The 27,785-nt window shown below is 36.2% G+C and overlaps 1 protein-coding gene across 8 annotated transcripts in view; it reads right to left on the minus strand.

The window, feature by feature from the left end:
- TCF12 (transcription factor 12) overlaps nucleotides 1–27,785 on the minus strand; it is a 393,181-nt gene that overhangs the window by 102,048 nt on the left and 263,348 nt on the right. For all 8 annotated transcript variants that reach the window (XM_070796676.1, XM_070796678.1, XM_019968768.2 and 5 more), the window contains one exon: nucleotides 17,787–17,851. In XM_070796676.1, the coding sequence (XP_070652777.1) occupies nucleotides 17,787–17,851 (65 nt within the window). The remainder of the gene's footprint in view (nucleotides 1–17,786; nucleotides 17,852–27,785) is intronic.

Below are 27,785 nucleotides of genomic sequence, written 5' to 3' on the forward strand. Positions count from 1 at the left end.
ACAAAAATATGATGAACCTCTTTATGACCATTACAACTGACTTCAAATTGTTTAAAAAGACAATTCTAGTTTTCCTTCATATGTTGATTCCACCTAAGGAGCTTTTAACTCTAAAACAGGCTAAAGCAGGACCTTTTCCTTCTACTAAAAGAGGCCAGAATAGAATGGGAAACTATGTCCACTCCAGATTTAGATAATCTGATGACCAGCTCTCTTGCACTCTAGACAAACCACATAAAAGGGAAACCAACAAAATTACTGATCTTCAAGTGTAGCAAATCAAAGTTCCTAAATAAAATAAAAGCCCTCCTCGTTTTTGTTATTATTATAAAAAGGAAGAACACTGAAAAAGACATTAAGTACTTTTAGCACCTTTAGCTCTCTAATGAGCTTTTCCAACACCTTGCCAATTCTCAATGGGAGGAACTACAGGGGCTTTCCCCAATTCTCCCCTCTAATCATCTTGGGAGAAATGTTTCTCAATACTTGGGCTGAATCTCTTCCAGTACTGCTCAACTCAACTACTATAAAGCAGCCTGTGCTTCAGAATACTGAGACAGCTCAAACAGTGAAGCTCTCTAGTGAACCTCAAGAGTTACTGTCTTTCAACCTATTCCCATTTGTCCAGGCCCCAACAGAGTTACATGCTCTTACCTGGCCTTGTACTTTAGCCAAGGACAGAGTTGCCAATATTTGTAATGACAGCAGACATGCGTTCAGAGTACCTCATGATTTTTAAATGCAGAAGCAACATGGCTTTCTTACTTTAACCAGAAATAACATTTAAAATGTCCCCTAGGTTTAGGGATTACTGGATGCAATAGTTTTACCTGCCACTTTAGTTTCATCAAGATTATGGGGCATTCTAAACTGGATTTGCTGGAAGCTGAGGGAAATCACCTTGCTGATATTTCCAAAAGAAATGCTGCCCTCAAAGGTACCAGCAGAAGCCAAATCTCTGTTATGGTCCAAAGGGATACTCCCCCAAATGAGTTAGGAGTTCAGAAAAACCTCAGAAAAACTGGTTAAGAGAACTCAATAAATGGCCTCAGAAAAGGAAAAACAAGTTTAGAAATTCAGTAATTGTTAGTCTGATAAAAAGAGAAAGCTCTGATTTGGACCAAAAACCATCCCAGTCCTAGTGGAAAATCTAGTAATAAAATTCCCATTCCTTACCACTGTACATGCATTAAGTCAGTCTTCTGACAAAATGATAGCATTCCTCAATCAATACTGGTAGGGAAATTAGAACATGTATTGATATAAAATCATATAGATGAATGTTGGTAGTAATTTCTGGTCTCCAACCTCAGAGGGATCATCAATGCCACTTGGAAAGCTTTTCACTTGTCACTAGAGAGCTCATGGAATTAGAAGAAAATTTTAAAGTCTTTTATTTCAATCAAACAGCAGATGCTCTAATCCCTCTAGCTTAAAATTTTCAGTAAAGCAAATATCTAGCTTCTGCTTAAATACAGCCACTGAGAGGGAAGTCATTATTTACCAAGGTTGGAATATTCCATCCTCTATGACTGGGTTCTTTGGTAGCTCAGATGGTCAAGAATTTGCCTGCAATGCAGGAGACCCAGGTTCAATCCCTGGCTCAGGAAGATCCCCTGGAGAAGGGAATGGCTATCCACCCCAGCATTCCTGCCTGGAGAATTCCATAGACAGAGAAGCCTGGCAGGCTACAGTCCATGGGTTCCCAAAGAGTCAGACAGGACTGAGCAAGTTTCATTTCATTTCATTCTAGGAGAACATTCCTTCTCATACTAAGTTAAAAATCAGAATTACTTTGTCCAAAGTTTTAACCTTAAAAATTACAGAACAAGCCAAATTATGCTTCAAATATCTGAAGATGCTTTTCAAATTACTGGTGTCCTCTCTTCTTAAAACTAAATAGCTTTCTGCCCTTCAATCATTCTCTATATGCTAGAGTTGCAAGTTACTTTAATATTTGCAAATTCTTCTCTGAATAGGTATGTTTACTTATGCCTATTTAGAAATAATTTGCTCAGAATGGTATACAATATCAACTTCCTTGTTCTAAACATGTTCTAATAATTTAGCCTAAAGCTAAGGTCCCTATAATTAGGTTTGTTATGTTAAAAAACATCCAACATGCCCTTTTAAACAACTAGCTTTAATTAATCCTCTAGGGGAAACAGTAGTCTTGGCTCTATATGTTTGGCTCTATAGGATTGGCTCTATATGAAAACCCCGATTTGCTTCATTGTCAGAAACATATACCTTTGAGGAATATTATGCATTATCTGTAGTACGGTCCGTTCAGTTAAGGACTGGAATAGAAAACACTTAACTTTTGTGGGCCATACTGTCTCTGTTCTAACTACTCAACTCCACTTTAGAAGCCAAAAAGAAACCATAGCCAATGCATAAATGAATAAACATGGTATGTTCTGATAAAACCATCCACAAAAAACCAAAGTGGTAGAGATATTTGGCTGGAAGCTGTAGTTTGCTGGCCCCTGGTCTAGAGCATACAATATCTAGGTTATCTGACTCTCATTCTATGGGAGCTATTTTACAACTCTTTAAATTGTAGATAACTTGTAGCAATGAAAAATAATTCTTATATGTATATCTGAAAAAAATCCTGTCCAGTAAAGAGATGAATAACATTTCTCCACCCTCAACAGCTCTACCACCCTCCTCCAAAGGAAAAAAAAAAAGTTTTTCCTCTATTTGAATATTAATTTCCATAATTTTGATCAATGAATGTGTCTGTTTTTGGATTTTCCTTTGAACTGGTTCTAATACCTTACAGATTTCTTCACCGATGAGATAAAATCTGTATACCTGTTCATTTTTATATCTACACAAAAGTCATGATTTTATTTTTAAAAAATTATCTCTTAACACCTGCAATGTGCTGTTGTAATGTAACTAAGATCTATCTAAACTACTCATCCTACTGTTCTTGATATGTAGCCTATTGCTGCTGCTACTGCTAAGTCACTTCAGTCGTGTCCAACTCTGTGCGACCCCATAGATGGCAGCCCACCAGGCTCCCCTGTCCCTGGGATTCTCCAGGCAAGAACACTGGAGTGGGGTGCCATTTCCTGCTCCAATGCATGAAAGTGAAAAGTGAAAGTGAAGTTGCTCAGTCATGTCCGACTCTCAGCGACCCCATGGACTGCAGCCCACCAGGCTCCTCCGTCCATGGGATTTTCCAGGCAAGAGTACTGGAGTGGGGTGCCATTGCCTTCTCCAGATATGTAGCCTAGAGTAATATAATTTCAAATAGTTTCCTTGTTGCCATTTTATAAATTCTCTTGTAAATCGTAAACCCACAGCTTAACTTTTCTAAGAAACACCTGTATTTTTTTAATCGTGCCATGTGTCCAATCCCAAACCCTTAATCTTTGTTTAGGTATTCAAGCATCATCCTTTTAGTTAAAACATCTTACACCTTTTCCCTAAACATTCCATTCAAGCCAAGCTAAAATGCTACTATTCTGAGAAAACACACTCTCTTCTTTTTTCATTCCAAATACATTTGTTCAAAAGGTATTCACTGATAGCTTCTTGTCTATCAGGCACAGAGGGAGGACCTGGAAGTAATAAACAAGAAGCCACTGACTGCCTTCACAAAGTGGATAGTTTTTCCGGGAGAAAATCAAGGAAAACAATACAATGTGTAGAATACTACTGTCTCTATTTTGTAAGTCATATTTTCTCTTTGCCCAAGATGTTCTCCTGTTAACCCTGTCAAATTGTATCCAACGAAGATCTTAAGAGTTTTATACTTTCTTTGCAAAATCTTCTCTGTATCAATATCACATTCCTTTCTCTTCTGAGTTCTTATATCTATGCTACTTGAGATTTAATATGGATCTTTTTAGTTAATTTTGTGTGTATACAGTTGGTCTTCTCAATTAGTTTGTAAGCTTCCTAAAGATTAATACCAATTCTTTTATTCTGTTGCCTGGCCCAGTTCCCTTCATATGAAAAAATAAGCAAATACTTATTGATAAGATTCTGTATCTTTTATACAAGTTTTATAATGTGTGAAGTTGTCTTTTTTTTTTTTTTTTTGACATTTTTTAACCCAATAAGAAAGAAGTATGAGAAAAAAGATGAAGTATTTAAATTGTAAGTGAATTTGGTCTGCATAAAACAGAAGTGGTAATAAATTTTTGTGAATTGGAAATGTATAATTTCTAAGGACACAATAGTCCTTAGAGAATAAGAGATTATTTTTATTAAAAAAAAAAAAAAACAAAACAAATACACATTGAAAAAAAAAAACTGGTCAATAAAATGTTAAAATATAATGAACACATTACTGCTGTGGGATATAGATCTGTATAACAGGTCCTATTAAATCAGTGAAAACTCCTATTATTTGATTAAAAGCACAACTGAAATAAAGCAATTCATCTAAATACTTTAGGAATTTAAATTCATAGAAATCTATAAAAGAACTACCCCAAACCAAACTATATCTAGAGATTAAACAATTAAGGACAATGAAATAATTTAAAATGCATTAAAAATTCCATCTTAACAACTTAAAAACCTAATTTTAGGAATAAAAGAAAGAAGGAATTCAGGATTGTCATTGTTGTTTAGTCACTAAGTCATGTCTGACTCTTTTGTGACCCCATGAACTATAGCCCTCCAGGCTCCTCTGTCCATGGGATTTCCCAGGCAAGAATACTGGAGTGGGTTGCCACTTCCTTCTTCAGGGGATCTTCCTGACCCAGGGATCGAAATTGTGTTTCCAGCATTGCAGGTGGGTTATTTACCAATCGGCCATGAGGGAAGCCAGAGTTCAGGATCCAACACCCCCAAATACGGTACTATGACATACTGAGTATTTTAAGCTGAGGAGTTTGGGAAACTGAAGCAGGAAGGTCATTCTAATGCCCTCATCCTGACCCTAACCTGATATTCCTGAAACAGTCTCTCCTCATGTGAGATGTGTACTCCCTACAACCAGAGAAAAGAAGCATCCTTATGTTCAAAAAATAGGGATGTCAAGAAGAATCCTAACAAACAGGCTTTACTGTTTCCCCCAGTTTACAATTACCTCATACTCCTTAATATACATCATATTAATCCATAATCGCCTATTCTTCGTCAATCCTAGCATGAAAAGAAAGTACATAGGTCTGTTTCTTTTAGTTTTCATCCCTTATAAAGGCTCCCATTTATGCAGAACTTATATTAAATAAATTTGTAAGCTCTTCTCCTGTTAATCTTTGTCAGTTTGCTTTTCAGATCCAATCAGGAACCTTAAGAGGATTGAAAAAAACTTTCCTCCCCTATAGAATGAAGACTTTAAAAAATATACTTATGGATATCTTAGGCTAGATAATTACTCCATTGGTCTCATTCTTTAGGGATTTTCTATAACTGTGCTGTCAGAAATCATCTCATCAAGTAAACTGTTCAGTCTCCAAAACTGTCAGTTGTCATGGGCAAAGGAAACCTGTCCTTAAAAAAAAAGTTACTAGGGAAGCGAGGGGAGGAAGGAAGAAAAAGAAAGAAGTAGCTACAACACAGGTATATTTTATATAACAGCTTATAGTCATGTCACCAACTAAAATGATTCTATTAATTACCATACTTACTGATCTAGAAGGGACTGGAAATTTGTTTGACTGTAGTTAACCCTGTCATAAAAAGAAAAACTGTAGAAGCCTTTGAAAGCCTTATAGAGTTGTAGGAGTCCTTTTTATATCCTGGATACCCATCCTTTGTTACATGTACAGTCTTCTTTTTTTAAACCTATGCTTTTTAAAAAGCAGAAGTCTTTAATTTTGATGAAGTTTATCATTTTCTTTCTTTGTAGTTTTCTGTGTATTCTATGGAAGAAAGTTTTGCTTATCCCCTAATTGAAGAGAGATTCTCTTCTGTTTTTCTCTTAAAGCTTTGTAATTTTAGCTTTTACATTTAGGTCTAGATCCACCTTGTAAAACTTCTGCTTTTAGTGTAGGAGAAAGACTAACATTCGTAATTATCCATAGGAATATCCATTTGTTAGTGCACCCTTTAAAAAAAAAATCTTTCCTTTTTCCATTGGAATTCTTTGGCAAACACTGTTAAAAATCAAATGAACTGCGTTAAGTGTGGGTGCACTGCTGGGCTTTACTCTGCTCCAGTGTAACATTTCTCAGTCACAGCAGTATGGTGCTATTTAATTATGACAGCTTTGTGCTGCTGCTGCTAAGTCGCTTCAGTCGTGTCCGACTCTGTGCGACCCTAGAGATGGCAGCACACCAGGCTCCGCCATCCCTGGGATTCTCCAGGCAAGAACACTGGAGTGGGTTGCCATTTCCTTCTCCAATGCATGAAAGTAAAAAGTGAAAGTGAAGTCGCTCAGTTGTGTCCGACTCTTAGTGACCCCACGGACTGCAGCCTACCAGGCTCCTCTATCCATGGGATTCTTCGGGCAAGAGTACTGGAGTGGGGTGCCATTGCCTTCTCCGGCTTTGTGCTAAGTCTTATGTTAAATAGAGTCCAGCAGCATAAATTTTCCAGCTTTGTTCTTCACTTTTCCACACTGCTTTGGGTACTCTAGGTCATTTGTATTTCCAAACAATTTAAAAATTAGCTTGTAAATACCTATGCAAACACAAAAAATCTTGGTGGGGTTTTCAGTTCAGTCTAGTTGCTCTTTGCGGACAAAGAGTCTTGTTCAACTCTTTGTCCTCATGGACTGCAGCACGCCAGGCCTCCCTGTTCATCACCAACTCCTGGAGTTTACTCATACTCATGTCCATCAAGTAGGTGATGCCATCCAACCATCTTATCCTCTATCATCCCCTTCTCCTCCTGCCTTCAATCTTTCCCAGCATCAGGGTCTCTTCAAATGAGTCAGTTCTTCGCACCAGGTGGCCAAAGTATTGGAGTTTCAGTTTCAACATCAGTCCTTCCAATGAATATTCAGGACTAATTTATTTTAGGACGGACTGGCTGGCTCTCCTTGCAGTTTAAGGGACTCCCAAGAGTCTTCTCCAACACCACGGTTCAAAAGCATCAATTCTTCAGCGCTCACCTTTCTTTATAGTCCAACTCTCACATCCATACATGACTACTGGAAAAACCATTGCTTTGATTAGATGGACCTTTGTTGACAAAGTATTGCCTCTGCTTTTTAATATGCTGTCTAGGTTGGTCATAACTTTCCTTCCAAGGAGCAAGTGTCTTTTAATTTCATGGCTGCAGTCACCATCTGCAGTGATGTTAGGGCCCCCCAAAATAAAACTAGCCACTGTTTCCACTGTTTTCCCCATCTATTTGCCATGAAGTGATGGGACCAGATGCCACGATCTTAGTTTTCTGAATTTGAACTTTAAGCCAACTTTTTCACTCCTCTTTCACTTTCCTCAAGAGGCTCTTTAGTTCTTCACTTTCTGCCATAAGGGTGGTGTCATCTGCATATCTGAGGCTATTGGTATTTCTCCCAGCAATCTTGATTCCAGCTTGTGCTTCATCCAGTCCAGCGTTTCTTAAGCAGGGTGACAATATACAGCCTTGACGTACTCGTTTCCCTATCTGGATTCAGTCTGTTGTTCCATGTCCAGTTCTAGCTGTTGCTTCCTGATCTGCAAACAGATTTCTCAAGAGGCAGGTCAGGTGGTCCAGTATTCCCATCTCTTGAAGAATTTTCCAGTTTGTGGTGATCACACAGTCAAAGGCTTTGGCATAGTCAATAAAGCAGAAACAGATATTTTACCTGGGATTATATCCAATCTACACATCAATCTAAGAATTAACACTTTAAGAATATTGTCTTCCTATTCATGAACATGGTACATTTCTGCATTTGCTGAGGTCTTTAAAAATTTCTCCAAGCAATGTTTAGTAATTTGGCAGTTTTCAGTGGTCTTGTATATCTTTTAACATTTACTCCTAAAGTATTTAAATAAAGTTTCTTAGCTGCTACTGTAAATAACTAGTTTTCATTAAACAAACAAACAAACAAAAACTAAGCTGTTTTTCACATACAATAAAATGTTCAGATCTTAAGTGTCACTCAGTCAGTTCTGATGAATGCATATTAAGACACAAGATGTTTCTATCACCTCAGAAATGTTACCATCACAGGAGAACTTCCAGTGGCAACCACTGATTTGATTTTTTTTTTTTTTTATCAACACAGGAGTTTTGCCTATTATTGTTGTTCATATAAATGGAGAGACAGAGTATTTTTAAGATTTGGTCTCTTTCACTCAGTGTAACATTATGAAATCATTGTTGTTGTGAATCGCTCAGTTGTGTCCAACTCTTTGGGCACTGTAGCCCACCAGACTCCTCTGTCCATGGGATTTTCCGGTTAAGAACACTGTAGTGGGCTGCCATTTCCTCCTCCAGGGGATCTTCCTGACCCAGGGATTGAACCTGCACCTCCTGTGTCTCCTCAATTGCAGGTGGACTCTTTACCTGCTGAGCCATTGGGGAAGTCTATGAATTCATTAGTTCATTCCATTTTTTTTGTTGAATAGCATTCAATGTGTGAACATAATACAGGTCATTTATCTACTCTCCTGTTGATGAACATCTGTGATATTTCCCGTTTTACGTTATAATGAATAAGCCGCCACAAATATTTTTTTTTTAGTTGCATCTTGCAGCATGCAGAGCTTCTCTTACCGAGGATCAAACCTGCACTTCCTGCAGTGGAAACATGGAATCTTAGCCATTAGATCATCAGGGAAGCCACTGCTATGAACATTTTTGATGAAAGCTTTTGATGAACAACTTTTTCTGGAAAAACACCTGGGAACAAAACTGTTGAGTCATGGGGTAGATGAATATTTAACTTTAAGAAACTGTCAAATAGTTTTTTAAAGTCATACCATTTTACAGTCCAATTAGCAATTTAAATTTAGCTTTAAATTTTTTTAGTTATTCTGTACAAGGTCCTAATATATAGCAGAGGAAACTATATTCAATATCCTGTAACAAACCATAATGGAAAATATAAAAAGAATGCAAACATGTCTATAACTGAGTCACTTTGTTATCAAAGACTGGCATAATATTGTAAGTCAACTACATTTCAATAAAAAAATTTAAAAAATAAACTTCAGCTATTCTGGTAGTTGTGTATTACCATGTCACTGTGGTTTTAATTTTCATGTGCCTGAAAGCTAGTAATATGGAGCATTTTTTAATGTGCTGAGTGCTCATTTGTATATCTTTTGTAAATGTCTACTCTGAAAATTAGATTGCTTCTTTCTTATTACTGAGTTATGAGGGATAATTACATAGTCTACACTTAAGTCCTTGTTGCTAATACTTTCTCTTATTCTGTGGCTTCTCTTTTCCTTTTCTTGATGGTGTTCTGGAAAGAACACAAGTTTTAAATTTTAATTAAGTTCAATTCATCAATTTTCTTTCATGTTCTATACTTTCTGTATCTTATGAAAAAAATTTTGTCTTGAAGTGATATATTAATCTATATTTTTCCCTTGCAGCTTTATTATTTTAGCTCATATTTATCTCAAATTTACATCTATGAAATAAGGTAGGGCTTCCTTGTGATTCAGTGGTAAAAAAACCGCCTGCAATGCAGGAGATGCGGGTTCAATCCCTGGGTTGGGAAGATCCCCTGGAGAAGGAAATGGCCAGCCCACTGCAGTATTCTTGCCTAGGAAATCTCATGATCAGGGGAGCCTGGCAAGCTACAGTCCATGGTGTTGCAAGAGTTGGACATAATTTAGCAACTAAAACAACAAAAGCAAATGAACTAAGTTAAGAATTGAAGGACTTCCCCCCTCAATATTGATATAGTGTTCCAGCACAATATATTAAAAAAGAGATGTTTCTTTCTTACTGAATTGCTAGAATGCTCTTATCAAACATCATTTTCCATATAGGTATGGGTCTCTTTTTGGACTCTATATTCTGTTCCATGATCTATTTGTCAGTCTTTATAAGAAAACTACACCATCTTGATTACTATTGCTTTACAGGAAGTCTTGGGCTTCCCTTGTGGCTCAGCTGGTAAAGAATCTGCCTGCAATGCGGGAGACCTGGGTTTGATCCCTGGGTCCGGAAGATCCCCTGGAGAAGGGATAGGCTACCCACTCCAGTATTCTGGCCTGGAGAATTCCATGGACTGCATAGTCCATGGGGTCGCAAAGAGTCAGACACGATTGAGCGACTTTCACTTCACAGGAAGTCTTAAAGCCAGGTAAAGTCCTTCCTCCTTTCTTCTTTTCAAAGACTATTCTGGCTCTTATTAATCCTATACTTTTTCGAACCAACTTTTAAATAATCTTGTCAATATCTGACAATAATCTTGTCAATATTATAAAGAGCCTATTGGGAGTCTGACTGGGATTGCATTAAATCTATAGCCCACTGGAACTAAAATCTAAATGATATTGTCTTCCAAATCATAAACACAGTATACTTATTTATTTAGATCTTGTTTGATTTCCATCAGCAATATTTTATAGTTTTTATTGCTGAAGCCTTATAATCTATTAAATTTATCCCTTAGTATTTTATACTTTTTGATGTGACTATAAATAATAGTTTTTTAACTGAAGTATACCTGATTTACAGTGTAACGCCAATCTCTGCTGTGTAACACAGTGACTCAGTTACACACATATACATTCTTTTTTAAATATTCTTTTCCTTTACAGCTTATCACAGGATAATAGTTCCCTGAGCTATACATGAGGACCCTGCTGTTTATCTATTCTAAATGTAACAGTTTACATCTACCAACCCTAAACTGCCAGTCCATGTCTTTCTCCCCGTTTCCTCCCCTTGGCAATCACTATTCTCTTGTGAGTCTTTTCCTGTTTCATAGATAGGTGCATTTGTGTCATATTTTAGATTCTCCATATAAGTGATATCAAATGGTATTTGTCTTTCTCTTTCTGACTTACTTCACTTAGTACGATAATCTTTAGGTGCATCCATGTTGCTGCAAATGGCATTATTTCATTCTTCTTTATGGTTGAGTAGTATTCCATAAATAGCAGGCACTTGCTGCTAATACGGGGGTGCATGTATCTTTCTGAATTATAGCTTGGTCCAAGTATATGCCCACAAGTGGGATTGCTGGATCATATGGTAATCTATTTTTAGTTTTCTGAGGGACCTCCATACTGTTTTCCATAGTTTGCTGTACGACTTACATTCCCACCATGTCCCTTTTCTCCACACCTGATCCAGCATGTTATTTGCAGACTTTTAAATGATGCTCATTCTGACCAGTGTGAGGTGGTACTTCACTGAAGCTCTCATTTGCATTCCTCTAATAATTAGTGACGTTGAGCATCTTTTCATGTGCCTAGTGGGCATCTGTAAGTCTTCCCTGGAGAAATGTGTATTATGGTCTTCTGCCCATTTTTCAGTTGGGTTGTTTGTTTTTCTTTCATTGACTTGTAAGAGCTGTTTGTATATTTTGGAGATTAAGCCCTTGTGTGTCAGATCATTTGCAAATATTTTTCTCCCATTCCATAGGTTGTCTTTTCATTTTTTCTTATAGGTTCCTTTGATGTGCAAAAGCTTATAAGTTTGATTAGGTCCCATTTTAAACAATACTGCTTTGATAGTTTCATTTTCTAATTGTTCACTGTTAGTATATAGAAATCTAATTGTTTTTTAGACTGGCTATGTAAGCTGTGACCTAGCTAAAAGTATGTATCAGTTCTAGAAGTTTTCTTGATGATTCTTTATGACTTATGTACACAGACATACCATCTGCCAATTCAGCTGAATTTATTCCTTTCCAATTCTTATCCCTTTTCTTATTACACTCACTAGAATACAAAATCCAGGTAGTAAGAATAGAAATTCTTACCTTGTTCCTAACAGGAAGAAAACATTTAGTCTTTCACCTTTAAGCATGCTGTTACACTTAACAGCTAGAGATCTTTCATACAAGTCTTTTTATCAAACTGAGGAAGCACCTATCTGTGCTTAGTTTCCTGAGAGGTTTTATTATGAATATTTGATTTTGTTGAATACTTTTTCTAAATCTTTCAAAATATTTTTCTCCTTAGTTCTGTTAATGTGCTGAACGAAAATGACTGATTTTCAATGTTGATTTTCAACAATTAAGCTACTCTTTCACCACTGGTACATACACCATGTGCATTTTGAGTACCAGGGTGTTGTTCACCTTATAAAATGAGGTGCAAAGTGTTCCCTTGTCATCTATTTTCTAAAACAGTTTGTGTATGATTGGTATTAATTTTCCCCCTCAGCATCTGCAAGAATTCACCAATGAAACTATATGACCCTCAAACTTTTTCTGTAAAAAAATTGAGATGAATTCACTTGCATTAATAGATATTCAGTTCAGTTCAGTTCAGTTGCTCAGTCGTGTCCGACTCTTTGTGACCCCATGAACTGCAGCACGCCAGGCCTCCCTGTCCATCACCAACTCCCAGAGTTCATTCAAACTCATGTCCATCGAGTCGGTGATGCCATACAGTCATCTCATCCTCTGAGGTAGAGCTATTCAAACCCGTGCTTCATCTTGTCCCCTTTCAGTAAGTAATTTTTAAGAAATTTGCTTGTTTCACCTAAGTTTCAAATTCATTAACTTATTCCTAACACTTTCTTATTATTCTTTTAATGTATATACGACCTACAGTGATAATCTGTCTGCCACTTCAGATACTGGTAACTGGCTGTTCTTTCCTCACCTCCCTGTCCCACATTAATTAGTCTAGCTAGCAGTTATTCATTTCATGGATCTTTTCAAATAACCAAATTTTGGCTTCATTAGCTTTTTCTATTATTTGTGTAATATTACACTTTTACTGCTCTTATTTGTACTGCTTTCTCCCTTCTTTTTCTCACTTCAAAGGGCAGAACCTCAGGTCATGCACTGCAATCTTCTTGAATACAAGTATTCAGAGCTATACATTTTCTTCAAGGCACTGCTTTAATTGCATTAACAAATTTTGTTATCTTATTTCATTATAATTTACTTAGGAATACTTTCTAAATTCCCTTCTGATTTCTTTTCAAAATCATGGGTTATTTAGACATGTCCATGTCTAAATGAAACAGCCCGTGTCATTCCAAATATTTGGCATTTTTCTAGGTATCTTACTGACTTCTAATTTAATTCTTTTGTGGTCAGAAAAAATACTTTGTATGATTTTAAGCTTTTTCAATTTATTGACATTGATTTAAAGATCAGCATATGGTTCAATCCTGTCAAGTGTAACATCTACCCTTGAAAGGAATTTATATTAGTCAGTTGTTGGGAACAGAATTTTATAAGTATCAATTAGGTCAAAGTAGTTTACAGTGGTTCATTTAGTTCTATGTCTTTACTAAGTTTCTGTCTAGTTATTCTGTCAACTGCTGAGACAGAGGTATTCAAATCTTCAACTATGATTATGAATCTCTCTCTTTAATTGTACCAATTATTTTTCCCTTCATTTTGAAGCTCTGTTATTAGATGTATACACAGTTTATCATTGTTTCTTTATGTATTGACTCATCATTTTATCATAATCAAATGTGGTATATAATGGGATTGATTATAATGGAAAAAGAAAATGGTAAAGAAACAAATGGTATGGGTAAATTTCTAAATAACTGTTAACTGAGTTTTGAAAGTTAATTGCTATTTTTTCAAGGGTAAATATCTTAACTCTGATGAAAATTAAATCTCTTGGGGAAAAAACACAAGACACTGCCTCTTCTAGGCTGAGCACTTTGAATAAATACTTGTTTAAGAGGTATCAATGACAAATAGTCACAATCATAAAAAGAATTTTTCATTTCATGGTAGCAGTTATTAAAATATTATATCAATTGAGTTTTTCTTGACAGTTAATTTTTATTGGAATATAGTTGGATTTACAATCTTGGGTTAGTTTCAGGTATACAGCAAAGTGAATCAGTTATACATATACATATATCCACTCTTTTTTATATTCTTTTCCCATATAGGTCATTATATAGTATTCAGTAGAGTTCCCTATGCTATAGGTCCTTATTAGTTATCTATATATAGTAGTGTGTATATCTCAATCCCAATCTCCCAATTTATTGCCCCCATACCTACTGTTAATAAAGATGTTGGCTTCTATGCTCTATGTTAAATTTAAAAAAAAATTCAATTGCAGAATGATCTATCAATGTTTCCAGTAATACTGCAACATCGGTTTCCTTTTAATGGCTCATCAGTTATGCAATTGCTGTGAAGGTAATATGAGCAGACTCATTTAGCAACATATTATTACATCATCTTTACATGAAGTAAGGCCCATCAGGCACTATTAAATTAGCCTGAATTTTGCAGTATGTCAGCAGCATTTTATGTACATTAATAGCAAAGTTAATGTTCCTTGGGGATTTTGTTGAGAAAAAATGGTTTCAAAGTGGTGTTCAGATATATTTGTGTAATATTTTGTAGCCACTATATTTTCCTCTATTATCATTGTGTGATTAAGATTATTATGTTGCTTGTGAACAGGTAAGACAAAATGGCAGCCAATTGTTTTCATGTATTTTTTTTTTCTTTGACCCATTATAGTAAGTACTGTTTGAAATACAGGGTTTTTTTTTTTTTTGAATGGGAGTAATATACTTTTTTAAACTCTTGAATTTCCTGAATTTACTACTTAGGCCTCAAATCAGCTGGTGTGATCCACGGTAACTTCTCCCAGCAACTGTAGCATAGTCAGAGTTAAGTAACAGTAATAAATAGCAAAGCCATTGTTCCATTTACAGTAAGGAAACCTTTTACTTAGAGACCTCCAGTCTTCACTGACGTTGTTTACTCTTGTTGCAGTATTATCTTCTCTGTGCTCAATTTTGGACTTTCTTTTTGGGGCTCAAGCATTGCTTCTGTGAATTCTTCAAAAGCAAATATTTTCCTGATTTGAATATCTATAAAACTTCCTGATACAGCAATATCATTATTTTATATATTCCCATAACCTCCTTCTCTTTTCCATGGGCCAGCCTGATCTCTCCAACATAGGATAATTATTAAACAATGATCTTGTAGTTCCTTTTTTAATACTCCATATATGCTTACACTTGGGGTATACAGAGGAACTGGGGTTCTCAAAGCATAATCCCCAGTTCATGGGAATTAAAATCACCTGAAGCACGTATTAAAAATACAAGTTCTCAGGCCCCTCCTTGACCAAACAAATTAAAATGAGAGGGAAGTAAGAAATTCTACAGTAACAAGCATGAGTTTAGAAGGCCTACCACTTGCTAAATGTATGGCTCTGAGGAAATTACAAAATACCTATGGAGAACACTCAATTTCTATCCTGCAAAAATAGATGCTGTTAAAAGAATTAAACGTGGGAGTTCTCTGGTTACCTAGTGATTAGGCTTTCACTGCCAAGCTGGCCTGGGTTCAATTCCTGGTTGGGGAACTACAGAAAAAAACAGAGGGGCATTAAATGTGTAATTCAATGCCTGGCTCAGTTAGTGCTCAGTAAATGATAACAATTGTTATTAGAATGCTATGCATCTAGGTTTAAATAATTGTTTTGATATGAGAATTAAATCTGGTATAACATATTAATCATTGGTAAAAAGTTAAGATTCATTTTTGCAAAATTGGAGAATTACATAAATGGAGCTAACCATTGATTCTAACTAAATAGTGATACCTTTGGTAAGGGAGTATAAAAAAAACTAAGTGAAAACTCATTAATATAAGCATTAACAATAATTTAATAGTTGTAGTTTCAAAGAGCTTACAATAGTTTTTATTTTCAAGTTTATAAGTAGTGTTAACATTAGACAAATGGTTCTCAATTTTCTTGGTCTCTTAAAAATAATATTAAGGACTCAGAATAGCTGTTTTTGGTGGGTTATATGAATTGAAAACATTTTAAAAGGTACATTCATTTTGCAAAATATTTTCATTTTCAGTTTAGCCTTCTGAGACTTACATACATGGGGAAAAAATCACTAATTCTGTTTTCCAAATGAAGAAGTCAACACAGAGAGTGTACTTAAGGTTAAGTGACTTGTCTTAGAACCACAGGTCAGTAACTCAGATATGAGATCTGAACACAGGTATTCTGATTCTGAATGGCACAACTATGGGATAGTTACTAAATGAAGTAGTATCAGGAAGATCTCCTGGAGAAGGGAATGACAAACCACTCCAGTATTCTTGCCTGGAGAATTACATGGACAGAGGAGCCTGGCGGGCTACAAACCATGGGTCTCAAAGAGTTGGACACAGCGGAACGATTTTACACTTTCACTTTACTTTTCATTTTCCCTGTGACAGTTAAGTGCCCATGTCTAAAGTTAAGGTGGGTCTTATGAAAGGCATGCAGACAGCAGAAAACACTTAAATGTATTCTGCCTTTCCTTTGTATGCTTTTTGGCTTGATTCTGATGGGAATCTGCAGGCAAACTGTATATTTAGGATTCTCAGTGTAAAGATGTGGGGGAAAAAGCAGAGGAAATGGCCATTAGTAGAAATGCAACATGCTAAGGAATATGAAGAATTGAAAGAACATTTCCAAGTCAAAGAGACCGGAGGAAACTCAAAATGGTTTCACTGCAGATTTGCAAGGAGGTCTTTTCAAGAAATTGTCCTCAGCAGGAAATCCTTTGTGTCTTGTCACTTTAGCAAAGCTATATTATAACTAGCAGAGCTATATTATAACTACCTTTAAACCAGGCACCTGTCATGCTCTGCTTATCTTTGGCCCAAGCAGTTTTCAAATCTTTTGATCTTTTTTTTTTTTTTATTTTTAAACTTTACATAATTGTATTAGTTTTAGTTTTGCCAAATATCAAAATGAATCCGCCACAGGTATACATGTGTTGATCATAAAATACCTTGCCTCACCTGCTGGTTCTTTCCATAGATCAATGATGATGAAGAATAAGTAACAGATGACCATGAGACCTCCTCCCTAGCTTTCCCTTTAGTAATCTCATGGACAAACTCTATGAACAAACTTGTGAACAGGATAACATCTAAGGTACTTCCCTAGGAGTACAGTGGTTAAGATTCCATGCTCCCATTGCAGGGGGCAGGTGTTTGACTCCTGGTCAGGGAATTAATATCTCACATGATGTCCTGTGACCAAAAAAAAGACTGCCTCTAAAGAAAGATCACAAGAAGTCAACAAAACTACATGCAGTGGAGAATGGCAATGACTCTGATTCCTCATCTCAATGATTAACTGAAATTAATTCCCCCCTTCTTCCCCCTTTATAAACCATCATGGTCGAACAGCATCTTCAGAATTGGTTTTGGCAGGGGGATTCAAGTCTGCCTTCTCCCCAGATTGTCAACTTTCTGATCAAAAGCAACTTTCCTTTCTACCAAAACCTGCTCCTCAGGTATTGATTTTCAAGTAGAAAACAGCTGGACCTGAGTTTAGTAAAAGATTATGATGAAAATACTTCCAACATTAGTAAGTTTAACACAAGACAGTCAAGCCTCACGGAGCAATTTCATGTTCTTCTTGTAGTTTACCAGCAACACTGTTCTTTTTATGAGGAAATAAACAGACATCATCTTCAGAAATCAGCATTTTGGAAGATGGTAGGAAGGTAACTGGTACTTTGCCTCCAGTTAAAATGGAGGTGAGTTATGAAATTCTTTTGACGATAGAGAAATACAGTTTGGTGAACCATGGAATGGAAACCATTTCAAACAGAGGAGCAGAAAGAAAATGTTTAATTACTAAAACCCCACTACATTTAGTCACAAATTAAATGCATAAAAAGGGTGAAATAAACTGGATGAATTTCCACCTCATCTGTTAACGTCTTTATTTACATGTTAAGAAATTATCTCACTGATTTTGTATTTATTAACTTACTTGACAGCCTGGTAATCCAGTATCTCTGCTGTACAGGGAAAATGAGCCTCTCTCTGACGTTTTTCCTGTAAAACAAAGAAAGTAACTTTATATAGAAATCTTTAATGACTGACACACAATCAATTCAACTTCTAGACCATTTATGAGAACAAATGATAAACAAGAATATAAAATCCAATAAACAAAATCTGAATAGCTTACTGCTGTTTCAGTCATGTGACAAAATGAAAAAAAAAATTCAAAAGAATGGATTGCTTCAGACTCAACATCTTCCCCATCTCTCTCCAAAATTAAAACATTATCGATATAGTGCACATCTTACCCCAGACTCAAAGGTAACCACTACCATAAAACTGGTATATGATTCCCATGTATATTTTGAATCTATTAGCATATATTTATGTATTCAAACAATACACATTACTATCTGTGTTTAATACATTTAAACAGGTGGGATTACATGGTATATAACCTGAGATATACATTAAAGATAAGACATCTAGTTCACTCATTTTTGCTGCTATAAATGTCCCAATATACAAATAAAAAGGACAGTTGATCTATTTTCCTACTGAAAAACAGAAAAACAGTTTCTACTTTTTCTGTTGTTACCATGAAGACTGCTTAAACAAATATCCTTGTACATATTGTACACATACAGAAGAGTTTCTCAGGATAGACACAAAGAAGTGGAACTGCTGGATTAAAGGATGAACACATTCAACTATGCATTACCTTTCTCTGAAGTTTTCATGCAGATGTATACCCTTCCCAGAAAAGAATTAGAATTCTGTTGGGATTATATCTGCAGTTCCAAAGCTGATGGCCAAGTGTCAGGAATAGTATAGGCCAGCACTAGAGGGAGAGCAGATGTCTCAAAGTGCTGACAACTGACAGCAGTGCTAATTTGCTTTTTAATACACAGGAGCTTAGTAGGTTTAGTAAAGTGAATTTTCAATTAGTGTATAGTTTTAAACTAAACGGTCTCTCACAAATAGACACATTGCTTAAAAAGATTTCTGCAAGGATCACAATTTGATGTTAATATAAAAAATGGCAATACAAATAAACAATGATAATGGAAGAGCTAATTCTTTTTCTCTGTTTCAAGTATAAAAAAAATTAAATCTGACAAGTTACCCGAAATATTTAAAGTTACTGAGGCTATATGAACTTCACCATAACTGTGCACTACACAATGAGATATTGGCTCGTGATTATATAAAACTATAGTTTATTAATTAAATAAAACTCCACACATAGTTGACATGCTCAAAATTGTTTACTGATATGGTACACAATTTTTAAAAAACTTAAGAGATGCATGTATTAATATTTGATCATTTTCACTGATGTATGCATGCTACTGACATACTCAACTGGCCAACTGATACAGAAATCTTAGAACTCTGAACTTGGCATCTACTGAACCTTTAGATACACAAAACAATTCTTGTAATAACAAAGCAAGTTATTAGAAAATACTTTAATAATTAAGGATATAATTTCTGAGCCCACTAGAATATGTCTTAAGAAGCACTTACTGTTTACTACTGATGAAGTACCTATTACAGGCCAACACATAAAAATTACATGATTTATGAAAACAGGTTAATTAATGTGGTTTATTTGCCTCATTCTCACCACCAAGTAATACGCTCTATATAAAGAATTTTAATTGGCAAAATATATGAAATTAAAGATGAAAACATCTGTAACTCTTTAAATATATCCTTTACAAGTAAGACTACTCATGTAAGTCAAAATAATATCTTACAGTTTTGGATTCTACATTTCAGCTCTTGAAACCTGCTTCATGAAATTCTTAAAGGATTATATATTTTCAAGTCTGACACACACCCTTCCCTGTTGAACCAAGATGATGTCATATACCTAGCAGGACAGAACTGGGAGACAGTAACATTTTAAACCAATACCATAAAGTTTTTTTTTTTTTAAAAAACAAGTTCCAATGACTTGTCATTCATGACAATACACTATCAACTTATTATTAGTTGAAATAGTCACTAAGTCCTTTTTACCTTGCAAATTCTTCCTTATACATTATTTTAAACAGTAAGGACTTAAAACTAAATAACTGTTATACTTTCATTCAACTGTACTGCTGCTGCTGCGTCGCTTCCGTCGTGTTCGACTCTGTGCGACCCCATAGATGGCAGCCCCCCAGGCTCCCCCGTCCCTGGGATTCTCCAGGCAAGAACACTGGAGTGGGTTGCCATTTCCTTCTCCAATGTATGAAAGTGAAGTCGCTCAGTCGTGTCCAACCCTCAGCGACCCCATGGACTGCAGCCTACCAGGCTCCTCCATCCATGGGATTTTCCAGGCAAGAGTACTGGAGTGGGGTGCCATTGCCTTCTCTGCAACTGTACTAGTAAGGATTTTTTTTTTTTTAATTGTTGAGGTGGACAAGGAAACAGAATGAGAAATATTAGGTCTTTTTTAAAAATAAAGTACAGATTTCAAATGCAATCTTAATATCTGTGTGGAAGCTACCCATTAGATAAAGACTGTTTAAAAATAATGTCAAGTTTTAAAATTTACTTCCTATACCGATTTAAATTTTTAAACTTCTTCCTTTCACAGAGGAAATTCAAACCAGAAAGAATGAAAGTCATTTAATATTAGCCCATAACTTCAAAGTAAAGTTTCCTCTAAAATGGAAAGTTGAGAGCTTGTTTTTAAAATGACACGTATCCTATTCAAATGAGATTCAAAATATAAATACATTTTAGTTCACCTTTAACTTGTTAAAACTATTTATTTCTTAGGGACTTTAGAAATCTGGGTACTCCTGAAATATAATAACACATATCATGTCTGAGATTTAAAAGACAATAATCTTTAATTCTTACAAAATTACTTTTCATAAGAACACTCTCCAAGAAGTAAAATGAATCCTATGTCTTTTTATTTTATCTTAGATGTCTGATAAAGAACAAAAACTTCTGATTACAATTTAAGAACTACTAGTAACAACATATATCTCATTTCCTTTGAAATACCTATTAAAAATATCACCAAAATTTTACTGAGATATTCTAGTAGAGGGGTTTTATTTACGTGTGGGTATGTATGAACCATGGGCCTCTTTGGTATAACTACTCTTCATTTAAAAAAAAAATAATGCCACTCTTCTCACTGGTTTTATGTTCTTTCTTATACATAGTCTGTTTATTACTTTTTGTTCATTTATTATTTTTAAAATTTATTTATTTTAATTGGAGGCTAATTACAATATTGTAGTGGTTCTGCCATACATTGACATGAATCAGCCATGGGTGTATATGTGATCCCCATCCTGAACCCAGAACTACTCTTCAGAATAATGTTTTTAAAAGTATAACGCATGATATGTACTATTAAAAGTAATCTAATGTTATTAAAATATTAAACAAATGTGCTGCATAGTAATACTTATTATTAACACATTAAGTACAAGATCTAGAAGTAGGCCTATTAACAATGGTAATTTCAAATCACAAATGACAATTTAAGATATCTGCAACAACTATATTATGCTAATGAGAATATCTATCCTATTGGTGACAAAAATCATAAATACTATCAGGTCTCTTTTGCTACCCTCATTCAAGGAAATTCCTCATTAGCACTCCTCATTTAAGGAAATGCTAAATTTCACTTGGAGACTAGGAAAATAACAATTCTTTTTCTGTCCAAGTTCACTGATTTTGCTTCCATTTTGAGAGTCTCTGGACTCACTTTAAGAACCCCAACACTAGTGGAAGAGAAACATATTATTGAAAGATATGCATTTACATATATATTTGTATATTGAGCCCAACACGTATTTCATAAATATTTTGTGTGCAAAAGCTTTTTATTTAGACTTGTATGGTATATTATACATTAATCAGCCTCAGTATTTTCTGACCCCAAACAGAAATGTTCAAGACATGACAGAAGATTTTCAATAATTTGGATAGGATTTATAACTACTGTTTAAGAAAACGCAAATTACTGATTCAAGACATTATTTTACCCAGGTGTTTGTGAAAGATATATAAACTATTAGAAACAGTCATTACTGTAACAAATTTTCTTGGATTAAAAAAAAAAATTCTAAGTCATCTTGTTCCCTAGGAGTAACATACATGTTTTAACAGCAAGTTGAAACTCTCCACTGCTTGCCTGAACTCCAGAAACATAAACTAATGTTAATATTAGTCTATAAAGAACTCTTCAAAAGATCGTTTCACCTATATTCTTTTGGCACAGGACATAATCAGCAGTCAAGCTGAGGCTGAGGACAGGCAAGTTTACCTTCCCATTCTTCCCCAACCCAAGCACAAATATGCAGGAGTTGACTAGATAGAAGAATCTGAGTTTGATAAATTCCATCAAACATTTATGGGTTAATCACTCTGAGAGAGAGCCTGTGCCCTTAATAGGTGTCAACAAGCAGAAAAGCTTATAGCCTAACTGGATGAAAAACAAGTTTCACAATTAAGGTCAGGTGTCTTGAGATCCAGATCCAAAACATACTAAGTGGTTCTAGAGGAATGGACAGAGAATTGTCTGGGGCTAACACAATCCATAAGGGCTACTGAACAAGGAAGGAGAGTCATATTCAAACCTGAATGAAGTAATAGACACCATCTGGTAATACTCAGGGCTTCCCTGATTGCTCAGTTGGTAAAGAATCTCCCTGCAATGCAGGAGACCCTGGTTCGATTCCTGGGTTGGGAAGATCCGCTGGAGAAGGGATAGGCTACCCACTACAGTATTGGGCTTCCATTGTGGCTCAGCTGGTAAAGAATTTGCCTGCAATGTGGGAGCTAACTGGAGGAGGGCATGACAACCCACTCCATTATTCTTGCCAGAAAAACCTCATGGACAGAGGAGCCTGGAGGGCTACAGCCCATAGGGTCACAAAGAGTCAGACACAGCTGAAGTGATTCAGCATGCATAGTTACACTAAAAGTAGAGATGAAACCACCCACCCATTTTACAGAAGGATCTTCTGAGCACAGAAGAAGGGTCTTCTGAGCAGATGGCAATATAGCCTTTTAGGCAAGTGACTTTCCAACAAAAGGGGTCTGGGAAATAAGCTGTGTTTTGCCCTACATAAAGCTTAAGCATTGTCAAATTGGTTTCCATTTAGACCCAGATCACGCTATCTGTAGGCTGTGAGAACAATCAGTCTCAGGGATAAAAGTGATATGCACTGATTGAACAAGTCAATCAAATACCGAGTTGAACATGTTTTCTTTACTGAAGGGCTAAAGAATGAAAATCTAGCTAGTCTTGGGAGTTTCTAGTGTGGTGAGAACCAAATATAAACAGAGGACCCCATCTTTCATTGTACAGTCACTGATTTTTTTTTCAAAAGCAATTAAATGCTATTTCCCCCTAATCAGCAAGAGAAAAAAGAAAAAAAGAGTAGAAAGGTACAGACTGAAAACACAAAACGGCAAAGAGACAAGGAAATGTAAAAAGACACAACAAAAGAGAAACAAGGAAATGTGCCTTCCTCTACACCTCTACTGGAATTTAATTATGCCGTAACTACAGTCCAGAATACACTGGCTTTTTTAAAGTCATACTACCTTGTTGGGCACAAATTAGACTTTTAAAAAAAGAAAGCCGAAACACTGTTAAACCAAGCCTTCCTATTCTGTACTTATACAAGTGATTTTTCTAGATGTAAATGCAGGATTTCATTTCCTTTAAAAAGTATTTTAAATTTCATCTTTGATTCATCACATTACCTGAACCTATCTGAATTTATGCTAAGTACTTGGAAGCCCCAGAAAAGAGAGGTAGGAAGAACAAGACCAGAAATTTCTAACGCTAACTCCACTTCAAAAATTGAAGGCATGTCCACTCCCAGAGGAGTGGAGGAAAGAGTTGAAATGACAGGAATCCTCTTGGGAGATCATTTATGTTGGTGGAATGCGCCACACCCAATTTTGGGAACCCTGGTTTAAAAGGGTTCAGATTTTCAGCAGGGTAAAAGTAAACTCCAATTTTGGAAACTCCGTGAAGTACAGGTGAATTAAAGGACACCTACGTCATTTCCCAGTAATCGTGAATACTAAATAAGACCACATGATCTTTCCCAGGATCAGAGATTAATTTTTCAGTGAGACTTCAGAGGTTACCTACTCCAACTCCTGCCCAAAGCAGTACTACTTTGAACATAAAAAGTGTCATGAAAAAAAGGTCCATGATGATTGCCTTCTATTTTGTATCACTCACAGTTTAAGAATAACACTAAAAAGCCAAAGTGGGGGCTGTTGAAGGATAACACTAAGAAAATAGAATTTCCAACAGTGAAATAAAAACTCTGCAGAAAATAATATGACATTCCAGTTTTTCTTATTTGTAAAGAGATGTGTGGAACAATTAGCTCTTTTGTTGCAAATTTATTAATGCAGAAGACCTAAAAATAGATATTTTTAGCAGTCAAGTTACTACTGGTGAATCACAATGAGTTCATGTTTATTGGACATTTGGGTATTTTACTATAAAACGATCATTCACAATTTTGCTCACTTTTTCCTTACTGCATTGTTTGTCTTACTGATTTGTAGGAGTACACATATTTCATACAAGACATTTTACTGTATCTATATATTTTATGTAGCTTGCCTATTCACTCTCGTAATGGTGTCTTTTGACAAACAGAAATTCTTCATTTTAAAATAGTCCAATCTGTCCATCTTTCCCTATATGATTAACATTCTTTGGTGTGTGCGCTATTTAAGAATCTCTGCTATTCCAAGGTTAGGAATCTGTTTCTCTAAGCTTTCTTTTAAAGGCTTAATCTTTCACACACTTAAATCAGACTTTGTTTTTTTTTTTTTTGTATGCTGCTAAAAGGTCAAGGAACAAGTTTTTTTCTATTGGGATATCCAATCGACTTCAGAACTGTTCTACTGAAAAGATGATCCACACTTTATTCTCCACATCCATCACTGTGGCTGCTGTGTGGAGAATACACTATGAGGGAACAAGTGTGAAAACAGGAAGACCACTTAGAAGACTACTGAAATAAGCCAGATGAAAGCTAGGGATGGCTTTAATTGTTCTGACCCACTGAGGGAGGTACTATTAAATCCCCATTTCACTAATGAGGAAAAATAATTTGCCCGAAGTCAAAGAATTGAAAGATCTACAATGCAGGGTTGTCTGACACCAAATTCTTAACATTCTTTTATACTACCCTACTTTACAGTGGAGGTTTAGGACACAATTCTTATATTCTGATCATATATGCAGACACTTGGCAGATCCCAAATAGATGATTTTTTTTTCTCTTTTGAGCCTTCCAAGCAGCTTCTACCAATCAACTGATTTAGCACTGGATGTGAAATGTATTCCTAATGAAAAGAGGGACCAACAACAAATCATCCCCCAAATGATTGGCAGCAAAGCCCAGCTACTCCCAAGGTTGGCTCTGGATATGAGAACAACGTAGTTATGCTGGTTTCACTCAACTGCTTTTAGTTCTCACAAAGAGCACATGATGATGTTACTCTTGTCTGAAGTGCCTTTTAGAAAAATATTTATTCTTTTCATGTCTTTCTGGGCCTCAGTTTCCTATCTGTAAGAATAAACAAGTTGGACAATATTAGAAATTGCATAAAAACATCCTGCAAGATTGTTCTGTGTGGCCAATGAGGGGATTTGTTTGTGTGTGTATGTTTTAAACAATTTAAAAAATCAATTGCTATGCCAGTCAAGAGAACACACCTTGTGGAACACTCCTGTTTTGGGGGATGTAACTAACTCCCTGAAGTCAGGTCCTTTAGGGAACTGCTCCACCTGCTGTGCTCTAGAATTCAGGGCTGCTTTTGTACTGAGGCCCACTTGCTCCAACACATCTGACAGAGTATGGTGCAAAAAGCAAAACACACTCCTTTCTGGGAGACAGGGCTTTACTCTGTTGACCAACTTGGGCTCATGAACTCTCCAGCTGCTTTGCTGAACCTTCCTTAGAGTACACACTAGTGTAGGACTCTTCCACTTTCTCTTCTTCACTCTCAATGTCTTGAGGTTGCTGTTGGAATTTGCTGACCAGCTATTACATGCAAAGCACTGTGAAAGGTGCTTTACTTACACTGCTGGTAACTTAACTGCTAGCTTTATTTTTCATCTTACTAGATATCCTGTTAATACCAAGGAGTCACTGAATGAAGCTGTGAGATATGACAGTAAATTTTCAGGATCTCTCAAATCTACAGGTTTCTAGAAACCTGCCCCAGTTGTATGTGCTCTTTTCCTACCAACGCGTGCTGTCTCTTTAGGTATATTTGACTCTGTAACCCTATGGACTGTAGCTTGTCAGGCTCCTCTGTCCATGGGATTCTCCAGGCAAGAATACTGGAATGGGTTGCCATGCCTTCCTCCAGGGGATCTTTCTGACGCAGGAATTGAACCTCTTTATGTCTCTTGCATTGGCAGGCAGGTTTTTTACCACTAGCACCACATGTGAAAATCACTCGGTCGTGTCCGACTCTTTGCGACCCCATGGACTATACAGTCTATGGAATTTTCCAGGCCAGAATACTGGAGTGGATAGCCATTCCTTTCTCCAGGGGTTCTTCCCAACCCAGGGATCGAACCCAGGTCTCCTGCACTGCAGGCAGATTCTTTACCATCTGAGCCACGGAAAGCCCAATAATATTTTTATGAGCAAACGACCAGAGAAAGAGAGATCATGGAAGATGTAGCTGGTTCAGTATTTATTTCTGCAGCAGTTTAGTGAGTACTTGAAAATTTCCAACAAAGTTTAGTAATTTCAATGAATAGATACTACTCAAGAAATAACTGTTGACTTCACAAGTAACAGCACAAATTACAACAAACAGCTTCCCAATTTGCCTGAAAGCCAATATTATTTCAAGTTCATTCAGGCCTAATGATTTACATTCAAATTCAAAATCTATTAAATAAAAAACTCCATCACCATATCTTATTTTTAAAAAAATCTTTATTTATTTGGCTGTGTTGCGTCTTAGTTGCAGCATGTGGGATCTAGTTCCCTGACCAGGGATTGAACCCAAGCCCCCTGCATCGGGAGCTTGGATTCTTAACCACTGGACTAACAGGGATATCCCTATCACTCTATTTTCAATGAGCAGCATTAGACTATTTTTCTTAAAAGATAAAGGCTTAACCTAGAAAAAGAATTCCTGGATATGTCAAAAATTACCTAGATCAACACTGTCCTTCAGTCACCCAGTTGTGTCCGACTCTTTGTGACCCCATGGACTGCAGCACGCCAGGCCTCCCTGTCCCTCACCATCTTCTGGAGTTTGCCCAAGTTCATGTTCATTGCACTGGTGATGCTGTCCAGCCATCTCATCCTCTGACGCCCTCTTCTCCTTCTGTCCTCAATCTTTCCCAGCATGAGGGACTTTTCCAGTGAGTCATCTATTTGCATCAGATGACCAAAATACTAGAGCTTCAGCCTCAGCACCAGTCCTTTCAGTGAATATTCAGGGTTGATTTCCCTTAAGATTGACTGGTTTGATGATCTTGCTGTCCAAGCGACTTTCAGGAGTCTTCTCCAGCACCACAGTTCAAAGGCATCAATTCTTTGGTGTTCTGCTTTCCTTACATTCCTGCTTTCACAACCGTATATAACCACTGGAAAAACCATAGCTTTGACTATATGGACCTTTCTGTCAGCAGAGTAACGTCTCTGCTTTTAAACACATTGTTTAGGTTTGTCATCGCATCCCCAACAAGAAGCAATCGTCTTCTGATTTCATGGCTGCAATCACCTCCCACAGTGATTTTTGAGGCCAAGAAAAGGAAATCCGTCACTACTTCTACCTTTCCCCCTTCTATTTGCCATGCAGTAATGGGGCCAGATGCTATAATCTTAGTTTTTTTTTTTTAATATTTAGTCTTAACTGACTCTTCCACTTTCCTCCTTCACCCTCATCAAGAGGCTCTTTAGTTCTTCACTTTCTGTCACTATCAACATTATAATGTTTCAAAATATTT

Source organism: Bos indicus, chromosome 10, assembly GCF_029378745.1.
Source record: "Bos indicus isolate NIAB-ARS_2022 breed Sahiwal x Tharparkar chromosome 10, NIAB-ARS_B.indTharparkar_mat_pri_1.0, whole genome shotgun sequence".
Classification (NCBI taxonomy): domain Eukaryota; kingdom Metazoa; phylum Chordata; class Mammalia; order Artiodactyla; family Bovidae; genus Bos; species Bos indicus.